At 39.8% G+C, this 15856-nt stretch overlaps 1 protein-coding gene across 3 annotated transcripts in view; it reads right to left on the reverse strand.

Moving 5' to 3' along the window:
• Nucleotides 1-15856, reverse strand: part of ksr1a (kinase suppressor of ras 1a) — a 40042-nt gene that overhangs the window by 21762 nt on the left and 2424 nt on the right. The window contains exon 1 of one of the 3 annotated variants that reach the window (XM_089126251.1): nucleotides 15044-15504. The exons of 1 other annotated variant lie outside the window; for it this stretch is intronic. In XM_089126251.1, the coding sequence (XP_088982377.1) occupies nucleotides 15044-15247 (204 nt within the window). In that variant the 5' untranslated portion in view covers nucleotides 15248-15504. Of the gene's footprint in view, nucleotides 1-15043; nucleotides 15506-15856 lie in introns of those variants that run through there. One more of the 3 variants, XM_089126250.1, reaches the window with a different exon arrangement.

Consider the following 15856-nt stretch of genomic DNA (forward strand, 5'->3'; position numbering starts at 1 on the left):
CTAACGCAGGAGGAATTTTCCAGCTCGGTGCAGAATGCTGACCCACCTCAAATTCACCGATGCACTCAAAAAACCACACCTATTCCCTCGCTCTGCCTGGATCCAGCTTCCTATATGGGCCGCACGGACACCTCAGCAGAACAGAAGCGCTGATGACGCAGTGAGACAGAAAGAAGGGAAGGAACGAGGGTAGGGTGAAAGAGAGGAGGGCTCACTGACGCACAGAGGCCCGTTACCATAAAACGAGTCATCCTTTCACACGTCCCCCTCCGCCTGCAATCACTGCTTTAATGAGAGCCGCACGCTTTTACATGCATTAAGCAGACACTTAATCCCTCTATCATCACCAACATTTAAACTGATCCCTGCACAATCAAACTGATTACTTGACAATATGTTCAAACTGATCTCTGCATACTAATATACTCCATATGAATTTAAACGGATCCCAAAATCATATTCAAAATTGATTGTTATACATTTCGTTTTCTCCCTCAGACACTATATGTGCAAACTGACCCACATAACCTAACCCTAACCCTAACCCGAAACTTATCATTATATACGGATGATGATCCCTGCATACTCAATATCATTTCACCTCAATCCCTATATACTCAAACTGATACTTACAATTATGTCTTCTTACTTAAATGGATCCTTGACTGATCACTATACACTCAAATTGATCCTTATATAGTCTTTTCATCCCTTTTGTGATTTATACCCAAATTAAAAAGCTTCTTGAACAAGAAAAAAAATGTAGGGCGGGACTTGATTTTGTCCATCAGGAATTGATTGGATGGTTGTGGTTTGCTGTTGGTGGATCTCATGCGAGTGACAGGTTGTCCCGCCCTGACGTCATCAGAGCAGAGATGTTACTGCAAGTGGAAGTTATATGTGCACAGATCAATCATTTATAATGAATACGGCAAGATTCCATAAAAACAACAATTGTCAATTTTAATTTAATGGTGATTTAAAACGATGCCCACATATTTAACCTGATCACTATATCAGATTGATCACTATAAACACAAACTGATCCTTATATACTTCAAATGACGTCCACATAGTCAAAACTCATATATATTTCATTTCAAAATACTAGTCAAACTTATTCCCTAATATGCTATGCAAACTGATTCCCTCATACTCAAATTAATGTTTGTATACACATTATGTTACCCACATATAGTCAAACTAACCTTGGCATAATCGCACTAATCCCACAAACTTGACCCCAAAATACTACTATGTAAGCTATATATCCAAACAGATTCCCACAAACCTGAACTAATCTCTACATCTTCAAATAATACAGATCCCTAATATATTCAAAATGATACGTTTAAATTATTATCTGTTGTTCCAAATGATCCACTGTCTGAAACATTATGATCAGATCTTTGTACTAATGAATTTCTGGCTGAAAATGCTTGGTCTTCATCTCCATTACGCACCCACACACACACACACGCGTCCCTGAGAGAAACCAGTACCTCAACAGGTGAATCAGAGCTTCAATGACAACCTCTCAAGAGCCAAACGGTCTGTCTTTTGTACACATTACTTCGGCAAAAAAGAAGAAGACCTTGAGTACTGTGTCGCGGCTGAAGCCAACAAAAGACGACCTTGAGCACTGCAGACGAGCATCTTCAAAGTTCAAGTTCAAAGTATTATTGCCATTTGCACGGGTACGTTTCAGTACAGGGACATTGGAATTCTTGTGCGTTTCTCAGAGATTTATTTATGAAAAGTTCAGATGCAAAAGCCTCGAAGTGCCATTTGAAATTTTCTTCTAGAATGATCATTTTTATCAAGCTTGTATATTTAAGTTCAGTGATTTCACTTAAATTGCAATGATAATTACCTATTAATTGTTATTTAAGTAAAATTACTGAACTTAAATATACAAGTTTGATAAAAATCATCATTAAAGAAGAAAATTTCAAATGGCATTTAGAGGCTTTTGCATCTGAACTCTTCATATATACATATACACACACACACCTAAAGGATTATTAGGAACACCATACTAATACTGTGTTTGACCCCCTTTCGCCTTAATTCTAAGTGGCATTGATTCAACAAGGTGCTGAAAGCATTCTTTAGAAATGTTGGCCCGTATTGATAGGATCGCATCTTGCAGTTGATGGAGATTTGTGGGCACGAAGCTCCCGTTCCACCACATCCCAAAGATGCTCTATTGGGTTGAGATCTGGTGACTGTGGCGGCCATTTTGGTACAGTCAACTCATTGACATGTTCAAGAAACCAATCTGAAATGATTCATGGTGCATTATCCTGCTGGAAGTAGCCATCAGAGGATGGGGACATGGTGGCCATGAAGGGATGGACATGGGCAGAAACAATGCTCAGGTAGACCGATGCCCAATTGGCACCAAGGGGCCTAAAGTGTGCCAAGAAAACATCCATTACACCACCACAGTGGTAACAAGACATGATGTATATTCATGGGTATTGTCTGTGGCTTCCCTAAAAATGTCCAAACAGCCCTGCAGTTCCACCAAAGCGTTTTCAGTCCACATATTCACAGTTTTAACTCTGTCTGGGTCTGCTTTAAGCCTCCTGATGTAGATGCGCTGAAGCAGAATAGCAAGTTGATCACATTTCCCAAAATGCGGCTTGGCGACCGCAGTGTACGCACTTCTAATATTGCTGTAGCATTTATCCAAAGTGCTATTTCCCCTAGTGGGGAAGTTATCAAACTCTCTTCGGAGTTCACAATGATTAAAATCTCCTAAGATCACTATAGCAGCATCTGGATACGAGTTTTCATGCCTACTGATCATATCGTGAGTGCATTATACTCGAACGTACACTGTGCTTAGTATAACGCACTGTAGTTCTCTAGGCAAATGAAATGGCCTACATTTCACAGTAATATACTCCACATTTTCAGAACTTGACTGTGATATTACCGTATTGTGCAGGGAGCTGAAAACACCTTGTGGGAGGTCAGAGGCGATAAATAAGCAATTAAAGCTCTATTGCTAACAGCTAAATGCTTATTACACCGAGGACAGTGAGCAATCCACTCAATAAAGCTCAACTGCCATTCAAAAGCTTTTAGCCATCGCAGTCAATAGGAAAATTTGTGTCAAGTGCTTGAGGTCTACGGGTTTTCCACAGCTCTCAGATTTCAGCACAACTAAAAAGGCTTACAACGCAACGGTTTAAAACTACAAGGTCTCGTCGGATGCTCACATACTGCACACTTCACACAGGAAGAACTTGAACCATTTCACTAAGCGAAAGAGCTCTATTCTACTGCCATTATACTGAGTTTGGACTGCCCTGCACTGGCACTTCTACAACTAGCACTTTTCCTTTATTCCTACAGCTACATAAGTTGTAGCATCTATTGTAATTTGGTGCATATTTTGGTAACACTTTACAATAAGGGTGCACTAATAAGCATTAATTCATGATTAACTAATGCACAGATAATACTGAATTAATGTGTAAGTAATGATTATCTAAGCTATTCACTAATTAAGAGTCTGTATTAGTTCATACATGAATTGTTTTTATGTATTAAATATGTAATTGTGGATTAATTCCATAATAACTCATTTTTTTAACTAATATTGTTAATTAATATGTTAATTACCAGGTATGAGCCAAAGCCTTGTATTTCAACTTCCAGATAATATGACAGGTACACTAATATGCATTAATACATGATTACTTACTTAATTGTTAGTGCAAATTCATGTGAACATTACTACAATTACTAAATGACTAGTTAATAATGATGTGCCCCAACAAGTAAAGTCATAACATAATGATACCTTTGCAAATCATTAGCTAATGATTAATTAAAGCAGACAACTGGAAGTTGAAGTGCATAGCTTTGACTAATTGTGGTAATTAACACATTAATTTACACTATTAGTTAATAAAATATGTTATTGAGGAATTCATACACAATGACACATTGATTTAATAGCAATTCATGTATTACTTAATCTATTAATCATGTAGAATCTTTATTAGTTGCTGATGCAGTAATCGTTAATTAATGGTTTAATTCTTCATTAGTTATACATTAACTCATGATTATCTGTGTATTAGTTAAGCATGAATTAATGCATATTAGTGCACCCATATTGTAAAGTGTTACCCATATTTTCATATGCTAACATGTCATATGCTCTTCTATAATAAATACCATAGATTGCTGCTTTATTGAAATCATAACCATGAGGAGCCATTCAGCTACTAGAATATTCAGCTTCTGATGGTTTTTGTGTGGTCTCCAGCTGGCCAGCTTGGTTAAGGTAACACCCTGAAACAGAAATAAAGCAACTACCACATCATAAGAAAACACCTGATCACCTTAATCTACAATGACTTAGTTTGTTACCTGTGGTCACTAAACTATAGTTAATAGGGTAATCAGCGTACAAAAAGAGAAGGCTATGGGCATTTTCTTAGACGATTTTCACGATTCTGGGATGAAAATCGTGGAGTCCACCATAATGGCCACAGCACTGGCATGATTCCTGGATTTCTAGTCTCACAGCTTGGAGGAAAGCTGAGAAACACCCACTTTAATGTTCTTTTGTTGGTTTGTCTCTGTGAACATTGATTTTGGGGCTTGGCCAAAGCTAGACGGAGATGAACAGGACGATTCTTTGCTGTTGGTGTGAAAGTTAAAGCAGCAGTGTTTTAAAGCCTACGGAGACTCACCAACAGCCCATTTTTCTCAGACCAAACAACAAAACCCACCATCTTAACTCCTCTCATCTTAACACAGGAGATCCTAACAATGCTAAACACTTCACTGTTGCAGGTTGATCTACTGTCGGATAGCAGATTCGAAATTGTGTGTTGCACTAACCTTGCAACTGAAACCGGTCCTACTCAACCCGCTCTGAGCGGGATTCGAACCAGGGGCTACGGCGTCAGATGCTAACAAGGTTGCTAAAGACCGCCGCCTCTAGCATGCCTCTTGAGGCCAGAGGAGTGAGGTTTACACACACAGCTCTTACTGGCCTACGTCCATTACACTCACCTCCCTAAACCTCACTCCCATCCGGGTCACGGCACCAAATGTAACTGGTCCTACTTGACCAGCTCTGAGCGGGATTTGAACCAGGGTCTCCAGTGTTAGACGCTAACAAGACCGCGGCCTCTAGCGCGCCTCTTGAGGCCAGAGGAATGAGGTTTACACACACAGCTCTTACTGGCCTACGTCCGTTACACTCACCTCCCTAAACCTCACTCCCATCCGGGTCACGGCACCAAACTGGTCCTAATTGACTCGCTCTGAGCGGGATTCGAACCGGGGGCTCCAGCGTCAGATGCTAACAAGGACGCTAAAGACCGCCACATCTGGCACGCCTCTTGAGGCCAGAGGAGTGAGGTTTACACACACAGCTCTTACTGGCCTACGTCCGTTACACTCACCTCCCTAAACTACACTCCCATCCGGGTCACGGCACCAAACTGGTCCTAATTGACTCGCTCTGAGCGGGATTCGAACCGGGGGCTCCGGCGTCAGATGCTAACAAGGACGCTAAAGACCGCCGCCTCTAGCGCGCCTCTTGAGGCCAGAAGAGTGAGGTTTACACACACAGCTCTTACATCCGTAACACTCACCTCCCTAAACCTCACTCCCATCCGGGGTCACGGCACCAAATGTAACAGATCCTACTTGACCAGCTTCAAGTGGGATTTGAAAGGGGGTCTCTGGCACGCAAGACGGGCAAGGTGAGTAAGGTTTACACACACACACACACCAGCCTAGTTACTGGCCAACGTCTGTTACACTCACCTCCCTAAACCACACTCTCATCCGGGTCACGGCACCAAATGTGACTGGTCCTACTTGACCCGCTCTGAGCGGGATTCAAACCACAGTCTCCGGCATGGGAGGCATGCGCGCTAACAAGAACGCTAAATACCGCAGTGTATTTAGCGTCAGTCACGAGCGTGCCTCTTGAGGCCAGTGGAGTCAGGTTTACAACCACAGCTCTTACACATTACACAACTACCATTGAGATTAATGGGAATGTCAACGGCCAGCTTTCTCCAGGTAATATACGTAGAGCTCCATGGAGCCACTACAATTAAGGTCTAAATATCTTTCTACTAAATCTTCTTTACTACAATTGTCAAGCAGGATAAAATTTCTCTATTTCAGCCTTTACAATTTAACTTCTCATATTCATAGCACATGCATGCATGACCCACACATTGGTTCTGTTTGATGACCGCACCAGGTCCTGAGCCTGCCCTGTTGTCTCTGCGCACACACAAACACACATCACTGATAACAATACACTGGTGAAAGTGTGACGTAAGGTTTCCTAGCAACTACACTCCTGGGTCGTCGTCACTAACGTTTTTTTTTAGAGTGGGATTTTCCCACAGACAGAAAACATGGTGAAAGCTAGACATCTTTGCACGGCATGGTCATCTGTCTGTGGTCATATCTACAAAATCTGTGTTCAGAATTGGTTGCATCATCAACTTGTTGTATCATCACATATGAACTGATAATATTTTTAGCTTACTGAAGAATAAGCAACTTGTTATTACTCAGCGACAAAACATTTTTTGGACATCCCTGAAGTAAATGTTGTAATTTGTATGATTTAGGAGGTATTAAATCACAAAATATTATATTATTTTTATAATTATATATATTAAAACAAATTATATTATATTATTAAAATATTATATTATAATATTTTGGGATATTTCACAAAAGGAAAATTATATTAATTACTTGCCCTTTGTCATTTCAAACCTCTGTTACTTTCTTCAGAGGAACACAAAAATAGATGTTTTGAAATGTATTTGACCATACAATGAAAGTCATTGGGGTCCAAGACAACACTTTCATTGTATGAACAAAACAAAAACAAAAAAAAAAACATTTTAAATAATAATCTTCTATTCAACTTTCTATAAGTATAGACATAGTTAACTATCCAATATATTCTACAATGTCTTTTTAGAAAAAAAGCAGCAACAATTGAGATAATAAATAGACTGAATATAACATAACAAAAGCTACAAATACAGTAACTATAATTCCAATGTAGTTTAGTTTAGTATTTTTTAATACCTTGGTATCACGTGAATATATAAATTGATAAAAATTACTACTAGCAATAATTTCAGAGTAACATGGTGATACTAATAGCATCTGAAAAACCAAACTATTTTATTTGGGTAGTTGCTAAATCACACAGAGGAATATCTGGGACAACCTGTTCTCAGACTAATCAATACACGATGAGGAAAAAACTAAAATGGAGCCATACTTGAATGTGTTGTTCACACGTAAAATGAACCAAAACACTGTCATTTAACGATTGAAATGTTATGGTGGTATTTGGGGATGGCGTCACACCTGTCTGACTGCGGATGAGGGTAAACACAGGGACGAGGTTGCCATGACAACGGCTCAGTGAGGTCAGCAGGTGTGATTGACAGCCAAAGGGCAGGAACACACCCAGCTGCTCAGAGAACACGGACAGATCCGCAGAAAAAAAAACGTCAAAAAATGTGTCCACAGACACGAGATGAGAGCTAACCACCCGATCCACATTGATTAGCATGTCTCTATGCAATTTCACCTGTCACCCTGGCGTAATGTGCTTAACGCCAATCCCTTCATCTCTTCACTACGAACTGCCCACCGGCCTCAACTATCCCCAACACTACACATACGAGAGATTTACTAAAACCTACGGCTAATCCCAGCAGACGTTTACACGTTTAAAGTGTCATGTCACGTGTGGGTCAAGTGTCTGCGTACATGCTGATGCTGCCTGACTGATAATCTCATTAGATACCGGAGTATTAATGAGAGCGTATGAGGGATTCTTTCTAGAGGATGGACTTGTTCACCCATTCCAAGATGTTAAGTAAATATGTAAAATAATGTGATTATAAATACTTGGGAGTAAAAATGTATAAAATGACATGGACAAGGTCAATGGGCTATATGCACGCATAAGTTCCGCATTTGACGTAAGGATGCTCGTCCATTTCCGGTTGTGTAGATTAAAGCGGAGGAAAACCGGAGAAAACGGGATTATGGCAGAGTCTTCAATATTTACTCTCCTCCCGTCTTTGAAACGAAACGTACATACGTTTAGATGTAATTTTATATATAGTTATGTTTATTTAAAATAATTTTAAAAAGAAGCATAAACACAACGAGGGGTGTCTGTTTTATCTGTTTTTGTGACAAACGTTTCTTTAGTATAACCATGGAGTATAAAATTCAATATAAATTCTCGGTATTGCATTGGACTCTATGATCGGCGGAAGTTATCGAGCATCTCTAATGCTTCACCGGAAATAACGCCGTGCATAGAGCCCATACGATCTGCTGAAGTTCAAACTGAGCATCCGAATATGGGGAAGGAATGCGATTGAACATGGCAGGGTTGTTGGTGGTCTGAATATTTCATAAACTGCTGATCTACTACAGCATTTTCAAGTACAACCTTGTCTTGAGTTTATAGAGAATGGTCAGAAAATGAGAAAATATCACATCATTAAAATGCTTTGTTGATGCCAGGGGTCAGAGGAGAATGGCCAGACTGGTTCGAGTTGACTTTCAGACGGTTGGCGTAAACAACATGAACATCCATCCAGCCTGTGGTGGTGGTGGTGGTGTAATGGTGTGGGAAATGTTTTCTTGGCGCATTTGGGGCTCCCTTTAGTGCCAATAAATGCCACGGCCTACCTGAGCATTGTTTCTGACCATGTCCATCCCTTTATGGCCACCATGTCCCCATCCTCTGATGGCCACTTCCATAAGGAGAACGCGCCATGCCAGAAAGCTCCAATCATCTCTGACTGGTTTCTTGAACATGACAATGAGTTGACTGTACTCAAATGAGCTTCACAGTCACCAGATCTCAACCCAATAGAGCATCTTTGAGATCAGGTGGAACGGGAGATTCGCATTAGAGCCAGACCGATATATCGGCCGATATTAGGCATTTTCCAAAATATCGGTATCGGCAGTTATAATGGCCGATAAATGAATATTTAATAAATAAAATAAAAACGGACGAAACACGCTTCAATCATCTCTCCTTGGCCTGTTATTTTGAAAATGTATGTTTTACAATTTGCAGTATGATGTTATCCATTGCTCATCATAGGCTAGCTAACCACAAAGCTAGCTAATGCCACTATCATCAGTGGAAGACCGCTAACGTTAACATTAATGAGCTTGGAAACCACAATGAACTTTTTCTGCCTAAATAAAGTAATGATTACTGTATTTATATCTCTAGTTACAGTCCCTGCATTGTAAAATGTAAGTTATACTTGCGAGGAGTGAACATTTAGACATAGAGAAAAAGTATCAAACGTATCTCGTGCAGAAAAGTTAGCTTTTCTTTTACACGTGTGTGAAATCCAACAATATTTAACAAAAAAAAAATAATATCGGCCGATATATCGGAATATCGGATTTTAAAACCCCAAAATATTTGTATCGTATCGGCCTTCAAAATCCTTTATCGGTCAGGCTGACATGTGCAGCCGACAAATCTGCATGCTATCCTATCAATATGGGCCAACATTTCTAAAGAATGCTTTCAGCACCTTGTTGAATCGATGCCACGTAGAATTAAAGGCAGTTCTGAAGGCGAAACTAAAGTGGTTGTTGAGTGTATATGATATTCAGGACTAGAGTTCATGTCCAAGAGGTTTTTTGAAAATGTGCCTTAAATGAAAAAATGAGTTATTGGACTAGAACATTATTTAGACTAAACGATCATCATATAACGTGATTGCCACCAGGCACGATGACAGCTCCTCATCAGGCCTCAGTGACGCAGCTCGGATGCGCTGGAGAATATCTAGGCAAGAGCTCAGCACTGAGACAGCCATGAGTAATGATGGTACATCTCTTACCTGCTCTGCTCGGCTGAATCTGTCGCCCTCCTCCCCATTCCCAGTCTATTGGGAGCCCTCAAACAGGCGCGGGCTGATTGGCTGGCACCCCCCCCCCCCCTCGCTCATCCTCTTCACGTCATTATTTTCTTATTTAACAACCAACCCTGAAAACGCGTAGGGAGGAAGACATCTAAATATAGCCCCAGCCACGACAGCACACGACACCAATGCACTGCAAAACTGTCTCGAACATCAACAGCTGACCGCTTGAGTCTGCAAAACAGAGACCTAGCTCTCCTTTTTTACCAACAAAAACATGTTTAACCACAGAAAGATTGAGGATCTCTGCATAGAAGTAGGTCACTGCTTTCCTGAGACGGCATCTCAAACATCACAGTTCATCAAAATCTGCACAATGAGAAGATGTGAGCAGACGTACGAATCTAACTCTGGAGGACATGCACAGTCCCACAGCAGCTGGTGCAGGAGTCACAGTCCCTAGTCTGGAAGAAAGACAGTGTGTGTGAGCTGGTTTGGTTTGATTAGTAAAGTGATTTAGCAAATTTCACATATTTATAAGAATGGAACACAATTGCTATCAACCTAGCAGGATTGTTATCATTAACTAAAAGCCAGACCGATATATCGGCCGATATTAGGCATTTTCCATAATATCGGTATCGGCAGTCATAATGGCCGATAAATGAATATTTCAAAAATAAAATAAAAATGGACGAAACACGCTTTAATCATCTCTCCTTGGCCTGTTATATTGAAAATCTATGTTTTACAACTTGCAGTATGACGTTATCTATTGCTAAATTATGGCTCATCATAGACTAGCTAACCACAAAGCTAGCTAATGCCACTATCATCAGTGGAAGACCGCTAACGTTAACATTAATGAGCTTGGAAACCACAATGAACTTTTTCCTAAATAAAGTAATGATTACCGTATTTATATCTCTAGTTACAGTCCCTGCATTGTAAAATGTAAGTTATACTTGCGAGGAGTGAACATTTAGACATAGAGAAAAAGTATCAAACGTATCTCGTGCAGAAAAGTGTGTGAAATCCAACAATATTTAATAATAAAAAAAAAATATCGGCCGATATATCGGAATATCGGATTTTAAAACCCAAAAATATTTGTATCGGTATCGGCCTTCAAAATCCTTTATCGGTCGGGCTCTAATATTAACATTTAATTGAAATAGAGCTGAAATAAAGTAAATATTACACCCTAATGGTTTGAGTAGGGTCAACTTAAATTAAAGGGGCTATGTGTAGGTTTTTACTTAATTTGTACATTTATGAGCCAACCATAATGTAATAGAAAGAATGACACCTTGACTGTCTCTATCAACCTGTCGGCTCAATTGTGTGTGGAGGAGTCGGGTCCGAATTGGCGTGAAAATTCACAAAATGTGACGTCATGTGCGTTCTCGTTAGCACAATCGCTAGCAGTAGTGTTTCAAGCGGACGGAAAGAAGCGACCAGCCTCCTCGTAAGTTTAAAAGAAGAAAAAAAAGCATTATATAGTGCGTGCGCGCGCACTGAGAACGAGCATCAGACTGGCTGCAGTTTCTCTAATGGCCACTGGTGTCAGTAACGGTAAGAAATTTCAGAACTTCTGCAATGCTACTTTAAACAAATTAATTCGATCAAATTATCTTTTCGTTGCGAATTAAAAACCTTTGTAGTGTGTAAGGGCATGATTAAACAATAACTACTATAGTTTAAAAGTGTTTTTATGTTTGTTTTGTGAACCCTTGTATGGTGTTCGGGTCTGTTGGACCCGTTTTCATTTTTTATCAAAAGAAAAATTATACGATTACTCATTGGCCTTGGCTCATTTTATGAGAAGAATATATATCAGAACACATTTTTAATGGAAACACACTGTACACCCCCATTGCTGCAAAATTCAAGCACGGCCACCGTCTGCGCTCACATTCCCGCACATTTTACCCTCCGTCTTTTAATTCTAAAATGTTATCTAACAAAGGTAAAGAGAAAATATTAACCATATATGCTGTTTATTTTGCTGGAATGGGATGAAGGAAACACCTGTTGAGTATTTTAACATAAAATTGTTTGATTTTGTTCAATTAAAAACCCCAAAATGCAGAGGGTCCACCAGACCCACGAAAACTGGCTGAATAACAAAAATATGAACACTACACAAGGGTTAAAGCATTTAAGAAAAAAAAAGGTTTGTTTTGTTTTTAAGCGGAGGCTCTATTCTTTATTTTGATAAATTGCAAAAAATTTAATTTTTATGAAATTTTGATGGAATTTTTATGAAATTAAAATTTAATTTAAATTTAATTGTGATAATGATCAAAAACGCTCACAATATATCCCACATTTTTCTCAATATCCCAGTTAATGTGGAAATAAATCTCATTATAGAAGTAAAAACGAGTTCTGTTCACTGTTTCATGCTGACTCTAACACTAACATCTGACGGGTTGATAGCAACATTGTTTCAGTATCATCAATGTTTATCCAGGAGCACGTTCTAGTGAACCAAAGTCGATGCAAAAATACGGATCGTAAAAAAGTGCCGATCAGCAGAACGGGCAGCCGCAGGAGAGACTGAGAACATTCGGTCAAACGTAACCACGCGGCCCTTCAGCCGGAGAGATGGAGAATAATTATCTCCTGGAAAGAGTGGCGAGCTGTTAAAACACGACGTGAAGTGGTGTTATAAAGAGCTTTCAGAGAGAATCTAATGCGAGTTCAAGTGTCTCTTGATTGCACTGAAGTGTACGGAGAGTGGTGGGGGTCTGAATGTGGCCACTTCAAATCTGTTGTTCTGTACAGGAATTAACAAGCATCCAGCGAATGAGTATTGACGGGCTCCATCTGTCCCTCAGAACGACGCTCGTAAGAGCACGCTCACAATACAATACGTCAACCTGTTCAGCTGGGTTCGGACCCGACTCTTGGGTTACTGAGGACTAAAACAACTCGAGCAGAGAGAAACCTGAAATATGAGATTGACCACCTAGTATATATTGCAACTAATCAAACACATGTTTCAAAAGCCCCGAGGGAGAGAGATGCCGTCAGAAAGTTTTGCAATACATAAAGAGGAAGCAGGCCGAGCAATCTCTCCACCATTTCCTGTAGACTTCGGCCCAGTACAGTTTGCCGTTCTTTCACTAAATTGTTATATACAGTATATTATATAAATAAATACACACCCATATATATATATAAATATTAGAGCCAGACCGATATATCGGCAGGCCGATATTATCGGCCGATATTAGGCATTTTCTAAAATATCGGTATCGGCAGTTATAATGGCCGATAAATGAATATTTCAAAAATAAAATAAAAACAGACGAATCATGCTTGAACCATGTCATGAGTGTTGGAGTTGTATAGTTTGTCCACCAGAGGGCACTCTACACCATTCCTGTTGGCAACACTCGTGTATAACGCGCCACACATCCTGCAACCTGCTGATCCAGCCGGAGTCGGGCGGAGAGAACCAGTTATGCATTATCATATTATTTTAGTTAAAACTCATAATTAACTACAAATAACTAATGTTAGGGAAATCTGTTAATATTTTGTTGTGCGTTTCTGAAAAAAAAAATTAAATAAAATAATATCGGCCGATATATCGTATTTTAAAACCAACAAATATTTGTATAAGTATCGGCCTTCAAAATCCTTTATCGGTCGGGCTATAATTATATATATATATATATATATATATATATATATATATACAAACACACACACATATATATATATATATATATATATATATATGTATACACATACATACACACACACACAAAAATATAGTGCTAAATAGTGCTAAATCAGGGAGTAGAACTGACAACTCAAATAAAGCGACCGCACCGTATTAGTTATCAATTAAGTTTAGATTTTTAATTTTGTTTACGTAACAGTATTCTTTATATTGAATATTTAATTGTGCATGCTCATTTCCCAAAATATAGATTACATTTACAGCCATTTAACACTAAGAAATTATTTACCAACACTATTAAATGTAATATTTGGGAAGTCTGAAAAATGAATATCTATTTTTCACACTCTACAATATAATGTTGTGATGGTTCAATTCACTAGGGTTTGTTTGTTTTTTTGCATTTATTTAGACAAGTTTTTAAAGCTTTTTAATAATGTTACCCTCGCACAAAAACGGGCCAGTCATAACGGTTAACCAAAAATAATAGAGCTAGAAACACAGATCCATAACACCTCTGAGGATCTCAAAAACAATCATTCTGGTGCATGCGGTCACATTCTCGGCCGATACTCAAACTACAGGCCCTCCGGGGCTGTTTGCACACCATCCACCCCATGGCTGTATTGATTCCTCATTAATTACCCATACTGGAGGAGCAATGGGGCACTTTCCAGGTGGAGCACACATCAATAATGACACCTAACCGCCAATGTTGTGGAAGTTAGGGTGAGACGTTATCGGCAAAACATCACACACAGAGGCAGACAGTCCAGTGAAGGCCTTTACGGTCAAAAAATATCCCGTCTGCTCCTGGAATGGAGATGCAGAATATCCCAGCTAGTCAACAGAACCAGGTCAAATAACCCCCCACTGGGTTAGTGTGCTGTGAACTCCACACATCAGCCGAAGCTCAATGTTTTCCCTTATGCACCATGGCTTTCGTGCTGTTGTTTTTAGATTGCTTCCAAAATAGCATTGTTTCTACAATTAAGAATTTAAAAAAAAATGACTGCTTGCATTGCTATTGTGCTGCTATATGATTGCCATATTTAAGCATTGTGATATTTACATCCAAGCCTACTCCAGGAACCATGATATTGTTATCATGCCTTATCATGGTGGTAATATTTGTGAGAGAGGTTCAAATCCCATCCCTGAGCGTTTCTAAAAATACAGCATTATAGTAATGTCTAAATTCCATTGTATTACCACTGTGCACACATGGTACTTTTTAGTTAAGGATATGTTAAATTGCAATAAGGGGGTGTCGGTCCAAGCCCTGTGCGCATCTATATTGCACCACAATAAACAGCTGCAGTGTAAAAAATAGGAAGAAACGGATAGAGCGCGGATCCGCTCTTTCATGACGCGGCACTTCGGCCCCTGTCGTCGTCATTACCTCTAAAGTGCGGATCTCCTGCTGTGTGAGATCGTTGGACGCCGCGCATTTGGTCCGGAGCCCTTGCAAACTGGAGATGGAGATGTCGATCATGTTCTGGATCAGTTCGCACTGGTGTAGCGCGGCCATCTCTGCGCCACCGCTGCTGTCCCTCTGTTCATCACTCTCCTCCACCATCATCAGCCCCACTCTAACACCATCCATCCCACTGCATCGGGCTCGGCGTGGATGGAGAGATGAGTGCAGCTACAAATAACAATGCGATCCGCATGCACTACTACAGACGCATGCCATCAGACTGTCCGAACAGGACAATAGAGGAGCTCTATACTGGGATCCACAGGGGAGATGTGCTTCAAGGTAATCCCAAATCCAAGTGCGCCTTTTGAAGCCCGTCGTGCGAGATGCGCGTTCTGCTGTGAGACTCTGCTGCTCACTGACTGTCAGCTGTGGGAAACATCGGACGCCGCGGTGCGCGCTGGGAAATGAAGTCCGTGCGCACATGTCTGTAGGCCAATGCACGATAGAACGATAGAACGATAGAACGATAGATAGAACGATAGATAGAACGATAGAACGATAGATAGATAGAACGATAGATAGATAGATAGATAGATAGATAGATAGATAGATAGATAGATAGATAGATAGATAGATAGATAGATAGATAGATAGATAGATAGATAGATAGATAGATAGATAGATAGATAGATAGATAGATAGATAGATAGATAGATAGGCTAGATAGATAGATAGATAGATAGATAGATAGATAGATAGATAGATAGATAGATAGATAGGCCAATTTAAAAT

This window comes from Pimephales promelas, chromosome 23, assembly GCF_988280905.1.
Source record: "Pimephales promelas chromosome 23, fPimPro1.hap1.1, whole genome shotgun sequence".
NCBI lineage: Eukaryota > Metazoa > Chordata > Actinopteri > Cypriniformes > Leuciscidae > Pimephales > Pimephales promelas.